Source organism: Berghia stephanieae, chromosome 14, assembly GCF_034508935.2.
Source record: "Berghia stephanieae isolate SIO BIC M18660-M18661 chromosome 14, UCSD_Bste_1.3, whole genome shotgun sequence".
Lineage (NCBI taxonomy): Eukaryota > Metazoa > Mollusca > Gastropoda > Nudibranchia > Aeolidiidae > Berghia > Berghia stephanieae.
Genome location: NC_088373.1, coordinates 28,935,068 through 28,951,587, shown reverse-complemented (window position 1 = coordinate 28,951,587; position 16,520 = coordinate 28,935,068). Strand labels below are relative to the sequence as shown.

General features: G+C 36.9%; 1 protein-coding gene across 1 annotated transcript in view; it reads right to left on the bottom strand.

Annotated features, from left to right (window-relative positions):
• Window positions 1–10,627: 10,627 nt before the first annotated feature.
• The window catches only part of LOC144959412 (macrophage mannose receptor 1-like), a gene marked incomplete at its 5' end in the record, with an annotated part of 27,844 nt that continues 21,951 nt past the window's right edge, over window positions 10,628–16,520 (bottom strand). The window contains 3 exon segments of the mRNA XM_078891990.1: window positions 10,628–11,206; window positions 11,676–11,800; window positions 14,537–14,646. Coding sequence (XP_078748116.1) covers window positions 11,106–11,206; window positions 11,676–11,800; window positions 14,537–14,646 — 336 coding nt within the window.

The following is a 16,520-nucleotide window of genomic DNA, read 5'->3' as shown; positions in this document are numbered from 1 at the left end:
TTCCTTTTCCCTGATAGTTCTTTTATTCTTTGGTGAGCTTGTTGAGGGTTGGGTTTGTATTCTCTTTCGATTTCGCAGCATTTCCAGTCTAGATAGTTCTCGTGTGCCTCGATGCATTTGGATTTAATGTGGTTGTTCAATGTTTGGTATTCTGCAGACCCTCTGTTGCATTTTCGTCTTTCTTCAAATAGGTTTAGAATTTCATTTGTCATCCATTCCTTTTTGCTGTTTATTTGAGCTATTGGTAAATGCTTTTCTGCAGTTGCTTTGACACACTTTTGGAATATATCAAATTGTTTTTCACATTTTTCGTTATCAGGTTCACTTTGGCTTTGTATCATGAGTGCATTTTCAAATTCTTCTCTCATTTTTGTTTGTATGCCATTGTCTTTCCATTAACTATCATTAACACGTAAAAACAAAAAACATAAGCTTTGATACTACGCCTATAATTTGTCTCAGAAAAATGTAATAAAGAGGCATGGGGTAAAAGTAACCCCGGATAAACTACGGATATAGTCGGTGTTTGGGTTGAGTGAGTTAACACATTCAATTGTACTGAGGCATTATTCACCTGTGCGGATTGGTGCGCATTGATCTTCTTCTGTTTTTTACGACTTCTACGAATGAACCCAAATTTGACCGTTTGCCTATGATTCTTTATTAAAGTTTGTTTATTGTTACTTCAAATTTCAACTAGACTTTTTCATGTAATATTACCACATCGACAAATATTACACCTGGAATCAACTCCCTTTTCTTAGCCCCTGAAATTGATTAAGAGTGTAAGTGCCATTTAACGTCTATAACTTAATTGACTCACACCAGGGTGGAGACAGCCAGTACAGAAAAGTCAGTTTGCCAGAGAGACTGCACCCATCCGTAAGGTTTGTAAACCAGGTTTTTTGGGTTTTTGTTTTTGTTTTTTGGGGGGCTTTCAGAGCTGCCAACCTACTGCAAAAAATGCGGAATTGTACGCATTTTCAGCGATTGTACGCTTGTACGCATTTCCCCCAAGGTGTACAGAGTCACTTCAGTTTTCTTTAGTTGTAATTCATATTATTACTAGCCTATTGAGAAACCTTGGTGACCAAGTGGATGTTCATATATTTTTTGACCAGTTATGATCTTCATGCTGGGAGGTAGAATTCTGAAATGATTGGATTATAGTCTTGGGAACATCATTGTTGCTGCAATTGAGCTTGTGCGGTGTGACTTTATAAAATTATACCTTCCTCTTACTTTCACAATGGTTAGTTTCCGTCAATTTCAGGATTGTACCCATTTTTATGAAATCTCCCCCCTTTGAGGTCCCATTGTACACATTCTCATCAGATGGGGCTGGCAGCTCGGGGTTTTTTTGGTAGTCTTTCAGAGTCATTAGTCCCATGGAGCGAGAGTTTATCCCGAATTCTATATCGTGAAACAGACAATAAATAGCAATTGCTTTTGGATATAACGCTAGTCTATTGTTTAACGTGTTCTATTGTACTGAGGCATTATTCACTTTAAGGGTGGTCTCAAACCAAAGGCATCGATAAGTCCGCTATTATATTCTAATCCTATTCCCTGTTTAACCCAGTTCCCTTTAATCTTATATTTTCTAACAAGAATAAAACTTGAGTCATCTGGGTCCTAAATAACAATGCAGTATAATTTGGTGTGATGTTTAGTTACGATGTATGGGAGGCGACTCAGTAATAATTGACAACCTCATTAGTTTTGTACGAGTAGTTTCCCATGATTTAGAAAACTGTCCGACCAGTTTGCTTCAACCTTTACATGTAATCTTAGACTCCCACAATTTAATTCTATTAACATGTAAATACACACCTAACCAATTCAACCAAGAAATCAATATAAGCGATGCCACTTGGTCTGCAATGAAGCCTAAATCGCATCGGTGTCACTGTTTTCTGTGCTATTATAAATCAAAGGGAGAAATTATTGCTTGGAATGCTTCACCGTATCCTATTATTTTCCTACTTAATTGCCCTGAAATCACATATAAAATGTTTCAAGTGCCTCATAACTCCTAAAACAAACGATAAAATTTTCCCCTATAAATTATCTCTATCGGTGACTAGTGTTAGGAGCCACTGATTCTATTCTTATTGCTTTATTTCTCGTGCTGGGAGTTGTATAAGTCTTTGGGTGGTCTCAGGTTGACAGAGGTACATTTCTTTTATCACCAACTACTGTTATCCCTTTTTTCTAAGTCTATCGTCTTACTTTCCCTGAAGCTCAAATGACCCATAAGTGTTTCAAGTGCCATTAAACCTTTAAAAACAAACTACAAACATACACACTGATTGGTACATGCTGTAAATCATCATTTCTGTTCAGACTATTTATAGTCAAGCAGAGACTTTTTACCCCTTGTAAAGATCTCCCTTTTTCGTACCGTTAAAATACTTTTTCAGTGTTTAATATTATTTGTAAATAGTTGAGTGTCTTAATTTAAACGGGATCCTGTATTGTGTAAAGCGGGACTTTAAGGGTGGTCTCAAACACCGCTATTAGATTCTAATTCTATTCCCTGTTTAAACCAGTCCCCTTAATCTTACACTTTCGTGAGTGCTTTAGCGGGTCCTATCATTTTCTAACGAGACTAAAACTCTTTGAGTCGTCTGGGTCCTAAATAGCAAGTGAAGTATAATCGGGTGTGATATACCCAAGCAGATAATTTTTACCCGTTGTAAATCATTTTTTTTTTCGTACCATTACCATCGAAACATTTTTTCAGTGTTTAATATAATTTGTAAGTAGTTGAGTGTCTTATTTTAAAGGGGATCCTGTACTTGTATAAAGCGGGACTTTAAGGGTGGTTTCAAACCAGACGCATCGATAAGATTGCTCTTAGATTCTAATTTTGTCCCTGCTTAAGCTAGTCCTCTTATTTTACATTTTCGTATATTTAAATCAATCCCATTATCTTACATTTTGGTATATTTAAACCAATCCCATTAACTTACATTTTCGTATGTTTAAACCAGTCCTATTATCTTACATTTACGTATGTTTAAACCAGTCCTATTATCTTACATTTTCGTATATTTAAACCAATCCTAGTATCTTACATTTTCGTATGTTTAAAACAGTCCTAATATCTCACATTTACGTATATTTAAACCAGTCCTATTATCTCACATTTACGTATGTTTAAACCAGTCCTATTATCTTACATTTTCGTATATTTAAACCAATCCCATTAACTTACATTTACGTATGTTTAAACCAGTCCTATTATCTTACATTTACGTATGTTTAAACCAGTCCTATTATCTTACATTTTCGTATATTTAAACCAATCCTAGTATCTTACATTTCGTATGTTTAAAACAGTCCTAATATCTCACATTTACGTATATTTAAACCAGTCCTATTATCTCACATTTACGTATGTTTAAACCAGTCCTATTATCTTACATTTTCGTATATTTAAACCAATCCCATTAACTTACATTTTCCTCTGTTTAAACCAGTCCTATTATCTCACATTTACGTGTTTAAACCAGTCCTATTATCTTACATTTTCGTATGTTTAAACCAGTCCTATTATCTTACATTTTCGTATGTTTAAACCAGTCCCACTGTCTAACATTTTCACAAGTATTTTAACGTGTCCTATTTCTGCTTACTGGCTCTACTCTAAATCACATAAAGCTGTTAAACTCCTAAAAAAACAAACGAGACTAAAACAGTCGTATCTGTGTGGCTGTTCTGTGTTTTATCATAAATTCAAGGGAGAATTCAATTATTGGCTGGAGTAGACGTGCACTTTTTTTCAGGTCTGACAAATCAATTCATAATGGACTCGTTGTTGTAATGGAAGTCTCACAAAATGACGCAAAATAGAGTCCATTACAACAATGTTAAACTCGGCCCACAACTGGGTTCGGATGTCAGACCTGTAAAACGTGTACACGTCGGTTGGAGTGTTTTAACGTATCTATTATTTTTCTGCGTACTAGCGCTGAAATTGCCTAAATATGTTGAAAGTGGCGTGGAACTCTTAAAAATAACGAGATTTAAAAAGTTAGAGTTAGAGTCACCTGAGTACGAAAACAATAATATCAGTATTATCGGTTGTGACTATAAAAGTTACGGTCTAAGGGACGTGACTCAGTAATAATTGACAGCATCATTAGTTTTGTACGAGTAGTGTCCCATGATTTTAAATTCGAAGCTGCAAGCTGGCGGATGCGTCAAAACAAAAATCTGGCAGCACATGGTAAAGCACGTGCTCTTACCTTTGACAGCTTTCCCTACATTGCAACTTTTAGGGGAAAAAATAACAATAAAAGTGGTTGTTAGGTGGCAAAAGAAACATACTCATAAATGCCCGATCATGCATCAAATAACGTATAGATATGTATATTTTATGAAGCAAAGGTAAGATATATCAAAAATTACTGTCAATCTATTTTTAGACCAAGTTAAAGTTAATTATTCAGAATTAATGCGCTAATGTGAACAAAACGAGAACAATTTGAAACCCGATTTTGGGAATAATTTAGCAGAGTTTGATGAAGCCAACCACATTTATATTTTATACAATGTACTTTTCTGTTTTAGTTGAAAGTGTAATATCTACAACTGAACAAAAATGGGAGACCTCTTTTGTTCCCAACATGTTCCGGTTCCTAAAGTTCCTAATCACCAGTATTGCCAGGTTGACGGATTTTCCGCCAAATTAGCGTGGCGGGATGAAAATGGCTTGGGAGATGGCGGATTTTTTTTGTTTGTTTGTTTGTTTTAGCTGATTTTTTATTATCTGTATATATCCTTTAAAATAGTAAAAGTATAAAATAATTAAAAAAAAAAAAAGTTTCCTTTATTCATCCCCAAGGGGAAATTTTTAGGGTCCATTCCAAGGGAAGACTGGAATAACCCAGGCGTCAACCGCAGAGCAGCGCCGCAAAGTGAGCTAGGGCGATGTGACTTGCTCAAGGCGACACAACGCAGCGGCGGGTGATTGAACTCGGTACCTTTCGGGTAGGAAGCAAAGACCGTACCACTGAGCCACGCTGCCCCTTAGCAATCAAGTCTAATTATTTCTTCCTTTTTCCCCCTAAATTGACTTTTAGTTTCACCTATTGGGAGAGTACTGTTGGTCTAGGTCTATATAACACAACCTAATTCAGATTAACCGAAGGTGAAAACAATATCCGACAGTCTAACTCCCGCTCAAACAAAATCGAACTCTGAATCTTCATGCTTTTAAAAAGGAAACAGTTGTTAATAGAAGAATAGCGTTTAGCAACATAATTTTTATTCTGAGATAATGCACTGTTGTTGATTTTAAGTGTTTTGAATCAAATGGCGATTTGGGCCAACTGACGCAGGTGACGTAGGAAAAGTTGGCGAATTTTTTAAAAGGCACCTGGCAACACTGCTAATCACCACGGAAACGAACGGAAGACCAAACGATACAGATTAACTAAGGTTTAAATTTCAGTTTGTATTAGTAACTTGTATGATTGTTTCGCTGGGGAGGGTAAATATTTAGTCAATGTTTACCCTAATAGCATTCCAGTCTTTAACTTTTTATGTCACTCACACAATCTTAGAATGCTTTGTAGATTTGTTTTCATCTTTACCACATCACTTCGTAATTTGACTGACACTGTCACTTGAGCGATTCTCCAGTTGGCATTTCCTTCACTCATATCTGCTTCATGCTCATGCCGTGATTGATTCGGATACTTTTTTTTACAGTGTTATTGAGAGAAGACACTGTTTATATCCATAGCTGGATAATGTTGTTCCACAACAAATCCTTCAGTGTAACAGCGCCTAGATTGTGGGATTCCCATTCATATAATACCCCCCCCCCCCCCCAAAAAAAAAAATAAATAAAAAAATAACCAAAACAACTACAAAAAAGAAATAAAAAATAACCCAGTGAAAATTTAGATGCGTTTAAATTGAAACTGAATTATTTAGAAGAGCATATTTTGACAATTAATGCGCCTTATATGTTTTACTTGAGGGTATATAGTATAGTAATGTGGATGTAAAGCGTTTGCGCACGCGTCCATGTGTATGCGAAGAAGTTTAATTAAGTGGGCTTGAGTGTACGGGTGCATGTGTGTACGCGTGTTAGTGTGTATGTTTTTTTTTAGTCTAATTGTTAAGGGGTGGTATTATAAGGAAAATCCTTCGAAAAATTGATTTTGAGACTAGTGGAAAATTATATTTTATTATCTTAGAAATAATATAATTGAAGTCCAAATTCTTAAAGTAGACTATAAAGGCACGAAAAACAGTCGAAAATGGTACAGATAGTAAAAAAAAGTGTGAAAAACGGGAAGCTATTTTGCCATTTTCTCAAGATGTCATTTTCCTAAGGGTCCTACTGTGTCAAACGTTTCTCAGAATCTATTCAATGAAATTGTCTGAAAATTTTCACAGTTATCACAGAGATAATGTATTATGTCACCATAGAGAGATTTTCTTTGGATAAGATATGCGAATTTAGAATTATAATCCCAATTCTGAATTTTTAACATCAATTTTGTCATAACATTTTGATTCTCAACTTTGTAATGTTCTAATAAAAATTCCATAAGCTAAAGCCGTAAAATCTTTCTATGGTGACACACTATAGTACAATGTTGACAAGAGGGAAGAAAATGGAGGTCATTCCTTCATCAGTTTTTGTGGAACGTTTGCCACAAGATTGTTATATTTTTTTTATGTCAGACCCCCAAATTTGGTCGCAAAATGGGTATCAACAAAGATAATTAAAAATTTTCGATACAGAATGATTAAAACCGCCCAATATTGGTAATTAAATTTTTTTTTAGAAAAGACCCAAACCGCCCCTTAAGCGCCGTAGAGCACTTGTCAGTGGGTTAATGGGCACTATATAAGTATATTATATTATTATAAAAATATCATTAAACAAAACTATTTTTTTTTAAAAACAACAACAAAAAAACCCACGGAAAACCCCAAAAAGCAAACAACCTATACCCCCCCCCCCATATCAATAAATTAAAAAAAAAAAAAAGATTGAAAAGAAAAACCTCCAGTTGTCGGAATGTTTAAACAAAAAAGAAGAAGAAAATTAGAGAATGATGTATATTTTGAAAATAATACTTACCCTAATATATTTTGTTTGTGTATAATAGGAAATGACATAGATTATAGATATAGACATATTTGCAAGTCTAGCTTTGTCATTTAATTGAGTCTCGTCCTTTCCTGATAATATTTTCCGAGTTTGGAATGACCTTCCGATACCTGCTCTCGACTGGGAAAAAAAAAAAAATAGAAGGTATCCCTGCCACCGATCTTCATGATCTTGTTCTGTCTGCGGAAGTTATGGCGATAGCCGCTTTTACTACATAAGACTTTTAGTTGATTATTTGCAAAAGGGGTGTGGGTGTCAGAGACGGAGGAAGGGGTGAAAGAATGAAGAGGAGAGGGGGGGGGGGGGGGGGGGGGGGAGAAAAAACCCCAAAAAGACGGTGTCCCTTGTCTTTGATATTTGACAGGGACACTACTCGTATAAACTAATGAGGTTGTTAATTATTACTGAGTCGCCTTCCTTACACTAACTTTAACCTTACAATGCAATTGTTATGTAAGGACTCAGATGACTGAAACTCTTTTAGTCTCATTTGTTTTTAAAAGTTTAACTACTACATTTCTATGTGATTTAGCGCCAGGAAGCAGGGAAATAACAGGACATGTTAATTTTAAACCACCTACAAAAATGTAAGATTAAGGGGGGGGGGGGGGGGGGGGCGTGTCTAAACAGGGAATGGAATTCGAATCCAAGAGCGGTCTTATCGATGCGTCTGGTTTGAGACTAAACATGAACGTGCCGCTTTACACACGCAACAGGATTCAACGTAAAAGGAGACACCCGAATACTTACTACAAAATATATTTAACATTAAAAAATATGACTACGTAAAAGAGACACGATGTACCGACAAGGAATCCAATATCTCCCAAGGGCTATCTATCCTTGTTTATAACTAGACAGTTCTCAGCAAGTAGCAATCGGTTTGTAAGAGTGATGTTTCTTTTTTAGCGGTTTAGTGGCACTTGCAAAACATATGGGTCAAACTCGGACCTGTGTTACTGTTCTCTGTGGTATTATAAATTTAAGGGTGAAATGGAATAATTTAACGTATCTAATTGTTTTTCCTGCTGGCTTGTTGAGCACTGAAATTACATTAAAATGTTGAAACCGGCGTGGAACTCTTAAAAATTAACGAGACTAAAGCACGTTGAGTCATCTGGGTCATTAAAAAATAACTGCGTTATTATCGGAATGGATTTTAAAAAGTTACGGTGTAAGGGAGGCAACTCAGTAATAACTGACAACATCATTAGTTTTGTACGAGTAGTGTCCCATGATTTTAAAATGTAGCTCTAACAATTCGCCCGACGCCGTCTAAACAAATCTGACAGCGCGTGGTAAAACACGTGCTCCTACTTTTGACAGCTCACCTTCCATTGCAACTTTTAGGGGGGAGGGGGGAAATACCATAAAAATATGGTTGTTAAAGAAAGACATACTCATAAAAATTCGATTATGCATTAATAACGTCTATAATCCATTCCAAGTCCGCACGGTTTATCGAAAATTTATCCAAAGTTATGAAATGTGGTGACGTGAGTTTTCTTGCGGACTTATATTTTAAGTGACGTTACGAGTTTTGAATACCGACAGTGATAGACTAAGCCATTTTCTCAAAATGCCGAATTCCTTTGGTCTTTTCATCGTTCGAAATAAAATATGACTCAAACTTTAAAATGGTTACAGTTATGGTGTGTTGATGCATCATTCTCTTTCATGCGTAGAAAATAATCATAACAAAGTTGCACAATGTTTCAATATCAGTGTTTGTGTTTATAATTTGTTTCGATTTTTTAGGGAGGGTAAAGATTTGGTTTACTGTTAACCCATAATAGCTTGTCAGTCTTTAACTTTGGATGTCTCGCTCGCACATGGAGCTAAAACTCCATTGTGGCATTGTGTCAAGATGAACATGTATTAGGCAAAAAAAGAAAACAAAAGAATTTGAATATCAAAATGTTCGAAATTGTTGAAATCTAACTTAAAGATCGGGGAGAAAAAAAAGAAAACAAAAGAATTTGAATCTCAAAATGTTCAAAGTTGTTAAAATCTAACTTAAAGATCGGGGAAAAAGTGTGTATGAAACAGTGGCAGACAAAGCAGAAAGAAATATACAAGAAAAGAAATCCATCCCGCCTCGAATGGGGATATCGAACTTTGACCTCCTTGTTGCCAGCCGATATATTTTAACACAGACTTTTCTAGTCCTATGTATCTTATATATAAAAACCAATAGAGTCTGGTTTAAACAAACAAGAATCAGTCTCGATCCAATTCAAATAAACTGTTCTCCGCCATATTGATGCGAAGTGTGTTTAAAAAAATAAATCACACTATTTCCGAGATAGATAAAAAATAAAAAGGTACCAACACACACAAAAATGTGTAACCTTTAACGTTTATATTTATAGGATTGATACGGTTTGGTAAGAAGTAATCACCAAAATGGCTGGAGAAAAACAGTAACAAAGAGCTGAACGACGTCAATTTCGTTCCTTCTATTGGTATTCTTTCCCCATCTTGTACTTGACTTCTCTTACTTTGGACAGGGCTGCACATACGAGATGGAAGTCGACTTGAACGAATTCGTAGAATTATCGAAACTGGGAGTGAAGATGCCTGGCTTCTCAAGCAACAAGAGGAGATATTGGGTTGCGGCAAATCGGCTGAAGTTCAAAAAGATGTCTAAAAGGCAGCGACGTTTCATCAGTCCACCTGTCCCACATGTACGCGCTTGGCAAAGAACCCGAAACCGCAGAGCATCTGGTCAAGCGTTGTGTTAGTGTTATGACGAGGCTGCCGGGATATACTCTCATAACATATATATATATATATATATATATATATATATATATATTATATATATATATATATATATATATACATGTAAATATAATATAGTGTAAGACCAATAAAAGCTGCTGCCAAACCCCCACTCCGCTTCCCCCCCCCCCCCCCCCAAAAAAAAAAAAAGCATGTAGGTTACCAAAACAAGACTATGAATGCTGCATACATCATTGATACAGAGATGCATAGCTATTTATAGACAGGAGAAGATACTGGACTTTTTTTCTGATCCCAAGGAGTTCACTTTAAGCCTTAACCCTCTCCTTACCAACTATAGGAAAATCGTCACATTCGTTACGACACAACCGACATTTTTCATATTAAAATTTCTTTTGTACATCATAAAATTTAAAGAAAATGAACAACGTGTTGTAGAGCATGTTTTGCTAAAGAAGTTATGTATGGCAAGACGTTTACTGCTATTGTGTTTGAGTGATAAAAAATATATATTTTTGTGTTAGTTGGGTGTGAAGTTTTGACGTAAATCCTGAAAATGGCTGGTAAGGAGAGAGTTAAGAAACTAGATTTACATTCCTCAATCAAAGCATTCACACACATACACACACACACACACACACACACACAGAGAGAGAGAGAGAGAGAGAGAGAGAGAGAGAGAGAGAGAGAGAGAGAGAGAGAGAACTCACAAAAAAAAACAACATGCGAGTAACAACGTTGTCGAATAGATTAGAATCTTTAATCTTATTGGGATTAACTAAAATGTAAACAACAAAATAAAACAGAAAAAAAACCCACTCAAAACAAAACCAAAAAGAAACAAAAATACCAACAAAAAACAATCAAATAAACATAGAAAGAAACATACGATCAATCGTTATAGAATAAATGCAGTAACCACGGTCAGTTTTGGGTCATGGACAAATACGACATTTACGTGACATCCGAACAAAAAATGACAATTTAAAAACCAGTCTGGACCGGTAGGTTGATTTTTTTTTTTTTTTGGGGGGGGGGGGGGGGGGGGGGGGGTCTTCTTGTACTTTTCTTTCTTGCTTCGTCTGTACTGTTTCATATCTTTAAGTACTCTCAATTCATTCAACCCAAAAATATTGTCCATTCAATACTTTTAAATCAAGCCCAGAATTGCGTTCGGTGATAGACTTCAAAACATATGCCTGTCACGCCACACCTACTATCAGTGGCGATAAATCACAAACACTAGAAACACTGTAGAGAGAAGAATCTGTACCAGGGAAGATGATGTCACTACACCACTATTATTGCTACCCGGCAAGGCTGTGGAAGAAAAAGATAACAATGAAAATGGACTACAGCTGTTCACTTATGAAACATATTATTTTTAAACATTTGTCGTGGAAGCTTTTCTTCAATTATCGATCAAATAAAATGACCGTAACAAGATCTGAAACCCGAGAATGAAAAACGCCCATTGTAACATTACAGATGTGACGATTTTCCTACAGTTGGTAAGGTGAAGGTTAAAGTCCCGACACCGACAGTAATCCATTACAGCCAATTGAGCTAGAGTTTAGCCCGGTTGCTTTAGAGTAAAACGGACAATAGCAATTTCAAGCTACCCTTTGGATAGGACGCTAGTATATTGCACAATACTGTCCAACAGTAACAGACCCAGCTACCCAAACAGTGCTGGGTGGACAGGGAATTTAGAGAAAAATCACGGTCCCTTTGCATGTCAAACTATGCTATCATGACCCCAACACTGACAGAGCTAATTATTTATTACCTTTCTCGCAGATGGCGAAAGCACATGGGCAAGTGGAACAGGACTTGGCCTCGAACTCTCCGTTACTGTCAATAGCGCCACATTTGCTGGTCGAGTTGTCCGTCCCATCCATATAGATAGTTTTGCTATTTGGAAAGAGGAGGAGAGGTGGTGATTGACTGACGCTTGCATGGTTCGGTCGGGGAAATGCATAGAAACATTGGAATATCAATGGTCGACGGATCAAACCTCTGAAGTCTCGATTTTCTCGATCGGCGGATCAAAACTCTAAAGTCCACGACATACGAGCTTTACGCACCATGTTTTATTTAATTCTGATATGTCATCAAAGGTCTGATCCGCCCAAATAAAACATGGTGGTGCACAAAGTTTGTTATGTAGACTTCACAAGTTTTGTTCCGCCGACCGTGAAAATTGAGACCTCAGAGGTTTGATCCACGGACCATCGACATAATAGTAGTAGTAGTAGTAGTAGTAGTAGTAGTAGTAGTAGTAGTAGTAGTAGTAGTAGTAGTAGTAGTAGTAGTAATAGTAGTAGTAGTAGTAGTAATAGTAGTAGTAGTAGTAATAGTAGTATAGTAGTAGTACGTAGTAGTTAGTAGTAGTAGTAGTAGTTGGGTTAGTATAGTAGTAGTGTAGTAGTAGTAGTAGTAGTAGTAGTAGTGTAGTAGTAGTAGTAGTAGTAGTAGTAGTAGTAGTGTAGTAGTATAGTAGTAGTAGTAGTAGTAGTAGTAAATAGTAGTAGTGTAGTAGTAGTAGTAGTAGTAGTAGTAGAAATAGTAGTAGTAGTAGTAGTAGTAGTAGTAGTAGTAGTTAGTAGTAGTAGTAGTAGTTAGTAGTAGTAGTAGTAGTAGTAGTAGTAGTAGTAGTAGTAGTAGTAGTAGTAGTTAGTTAGTAGTAGTAGTTAGTTAGTAGTTAGTAGTAGTAGTAGTTAGTAGTAGTAGTAGTAGTTAGTAGTAGTAGTAGTAGTAGTATAGTAGTAGTAGTAGTAGTAGTAGTAGTAGTAGTAGTAGTAATAGTAGTAGTTAGTAGTAGTAGTGTAGTAGTAGTAGTAGTAGTTAGTAGTAGTAGTAGTAGTAGTAGTTAGTAGTAGTAGTAGTAGTAGTAGTAGATAGTAGTAGTAGTAGTAATAGTAATAGTAGTTAGTAGTAGTAGTTAGTAGTAGTAGTAGTAGTAGTAGTAGTAGTAGTAGTAGTTGTAGTAGTAGTAATAGTAGTAGTAGTTAGTAGTAGTAGTAGTAGTAGTAGTAGAGGTAGTAGTTAGTAGTAGTAGTAGTAGTAGTAGTAGTAGTAGTAGTAGGTAGTAGTTAGTAGTAGTAGTAGTAGTAGTAGTAGTAGTAGTAGTAGTAGTAGTAGTAGTAGTAGTAGTAGCAGTTGTAGTAGTAATATTAGAAGAAGGTTTAAAAAAAGAAAGAGTAGGAAGCGCGGGATGAGTAAAAAGGAGAAAGAAAAAAGGGAAAAGGAGACCAATGAGATGTAAATGGAGGAGGAGGAAGAGAAGAAGAGGAAATGGGGATAATGATGGTGATGATGATGAGCAGACTCTTAAATCATGATCGGTGCAGCTGGGCCCGCCCTGGCATTCTCTAAGGGTGCGCTCCATCGTCTTTTTTGGGCATAAGTTTTGCTCGTGCTCTGTTGAGTGTCATCTATTCTTTCATTGGGAGCTCAGTTCCTTTGGGCAGCTCTCGGATCTTCAACTGTTTCACTTGTGTGACTCCCTTCATGTGGAGAGTCTGTATACAGCTGCATGGTCAGTGTTTATGCTTTCTTCCGTCATGAAGCTCTTTCTTGACTTCAGTCGTTGGGTTGTGGTAATGTAGGGGATGCATTGAGTTCATTTCCTGTTTATATTCTGGGTTTTGGAAGCAGTGGCTCTTTTTGGCATGGCAGGATCTTGCCCAGACTGGTGAGGCGTATTCAGCTGATGAATGGCAGAGGGCAAGTGCAGTTGCTCTGACTGTTCTAGGATTGCTCTCCATGTAGTGTTTGTCAGTTTTCTTAGGAGGTTGTTTCTTGTGGCCACCTTTGCTTTTCGTTTCTTTGTGTGCTGAGAGAAGACAAGTGTGCGGTCTAAGGTGACACCGAGGTACACGGGGAATGTGTTGTTCTCCAATATGTTCCAATTCCAGGAGATGTTCAGTTCTCTGTTGGCTTAGTGGTTTTTTAAAAAGAAGGCACAAATTTGAGTTTTTCATGGGTTGTCAGAGAGTGTCTTCGGGGCATCTGTTATTCTCCTCAATGGTCTTGAAATCAGAGGCTGGGGACGTCAGACACAGATCATCAGAATATAGAAACATCCGGTTGTTCTCGAGCTCAGGTTGGTCGTAGGTATAAATGTTGAAAAGGATCGTGCAAGTACCGATCCTTGAGGGGGCACGATTTTTTTGGAGATCCCCATCTGCTTTTCTTCCCATCCATGATGATGATGATATGATGATGATGATGATGATGATGATGATGATGATGATGATGATGGCGGTGGTGACGTTGGTGGTGTGATGGTGGTGGTAACGATGTAGGTGATGATAATGATGTGCTGCTTCTGCCTTTGCTGCTTTTGCTGTTGCTGCTACTGCTGCTGCTGCTGCTGATGATGATGATGAAGATGATAACTACGACGACGACGACGATGATGATGATGGTGATGATGATGACGACGACGATGATGATGATGACGACGACGATGATGATGGTGATAATGATGATGATGGTTGTAGTGGTGGTGGTGGAGGTGGTGGTGGTGGTGGTTGTGGTGATGGTGGTGGTAGTGGTGTGTAGGTGGTGGTGGAGTGGTGGTGAAGACATCGACGACGATGAAGATGGTGCTGATGATTATGACGATAAAAATTAAGGTCTTACAAGAGAGATAAATCAGCTTTGCTTCCATCAACAGACCAAGTGAAAATTCCTTTCGATTTTTCATTTAGGCCCACCCAGACCATTTGAGCCTTCGTCTCTCTATACAGGTCCTGGCATTGGCATCATAGAAAGGAAAAACAATAAAAATGAAATGATATAATTTCCTTCATTCATCCCTGGGAAAATGTGACTTTATTCTCTATTCCAGGGATAAACAGGAATAAAATCAATAAAAAATAAAAAGAAAGAAACAATCTGAGATTTTGTATAACCCAATATCCACAAAATATGATTAAAGTGCTTTACAAGGAGTCAACAACATATAAATAACATGTAGGATGGGATGTGACGCCTGTTTTTCGTGTGGAACACATTTTACACCCGAAATCTAGATTGGCCTCCTATACTGACTAGTTTCTACTGCGATATAAAGTAGTCTTATTTGTTTGTTTTGTTTTTTTTTTTACTCTCTCAAAATCATGCGAGCCAAACACCGACAAGACACCCTTTTCATTTTGGCCAGAAAATGTCATTTCAAATATCAATAATAATTCAAATTGATCATCATGCCGCTGCACTCTGAAAAAAAAAATAATCAAAACTTTTGATCGTCAAAGATATATGGATTAAAATGACCTTCATCTTATCAAAAACTCTTAACTCTCTCCTTACCGACTGTTTTTAGGAGTTTCCTCGAAATGTCATACTTACACAAGACGAAAACATGTTAAACTCAAGAGCAATGAGACGTTTGTCCAGAATGACTTGACTCGTAAAACAACATTAAATTATCACAGCTATAACAAAGATTTGTCTTCCTATAACAAAAATTTGTCTTCCTATAACAAAGATTTGTCTTCCTATAACAAAGATTTGTCTTCCTATAACAGAGATTTGTCTTCAAAGTTTGTTATGTACATTACAATGTATCTAAAATATGGAATCGTAACAAATGTGATGATTTTCTTATGGTTTGTAAGGAGAGGGTTAAACTTGGGACTTTAAGAAAATCCCCAGTCAAAGATATCAAACAAAAGTTAATTTAAAAATGCAACGAGAAATCAATTCAAATTGGTTTGGGCCCCAGTCATTACTGACTACTGGCTAGCACATGTTGGTTAGTATTGACGATATGGGTGCTAGCGTCCATTGGTCAGTACAATAGTACCATAGCCCGTTTTAGTCAGTGCTGACAAATACCTTCCCAGCACGTATTTATTGAATTGTCAGTGATAGATTATTCAGTTACGTTTGGAAAAGTTCAAGCCAGCATGGAGAATAAAGAGTACCGTCTTTCTTTTATCAGAACCAGCTAACGGACTTGACGTCAGACTGTTGAAACGTATTAAACAGAATCAACTGACTAAATGTCGTCAGTCTTTCGCAAAAAAAAGGACAACATTATTTTCCTATACCTGACTACTAAAAGAAAAGCAACCAGTGGCACCAATACGATACGTCTTTAGCAAGCATGCATCATTTCAGACGGATCGTTTCATGAGCCATCAGCCATTTCCTTCGTCTGAGATTTATAAAAAAACACATTTTTATTTTAAAATCTAGAGAATATAATCTGTATCTGTATGGTTGGCGCTGAAGAAACCAATGGTCTGGTTGTATTTCAGCGGCGTCCTCATTGGGCGCGGGCCCACGTCAGTCGGGCCTTGAAATCGTTTAGGTGTGGTGCCATGATGAGTAGTTCATCCAGCCCATTCCACTCCGATATAGTTCTAATGAAGAAAGAATTTCTGTAGTTTTGTGTTCTTGTCTGTGGGATTTTGAAGCAGTTCGAATTTTTTGTGGCGTATCTCTCAATAGGGTTTTCGGTTATGTCGTTGGAAAAAGTGAGTGCTCGGATTTTTCTTTTGTTTGGTCGTGGCGTGAAAAAGGAGTCTGCCTTTATTGATGGTATTTGATCTGTTATAATCTTGAACATGAATGACAGACGGGTTTCTTTTCTTCTTTGTTGGAGGCTGATGAGGTT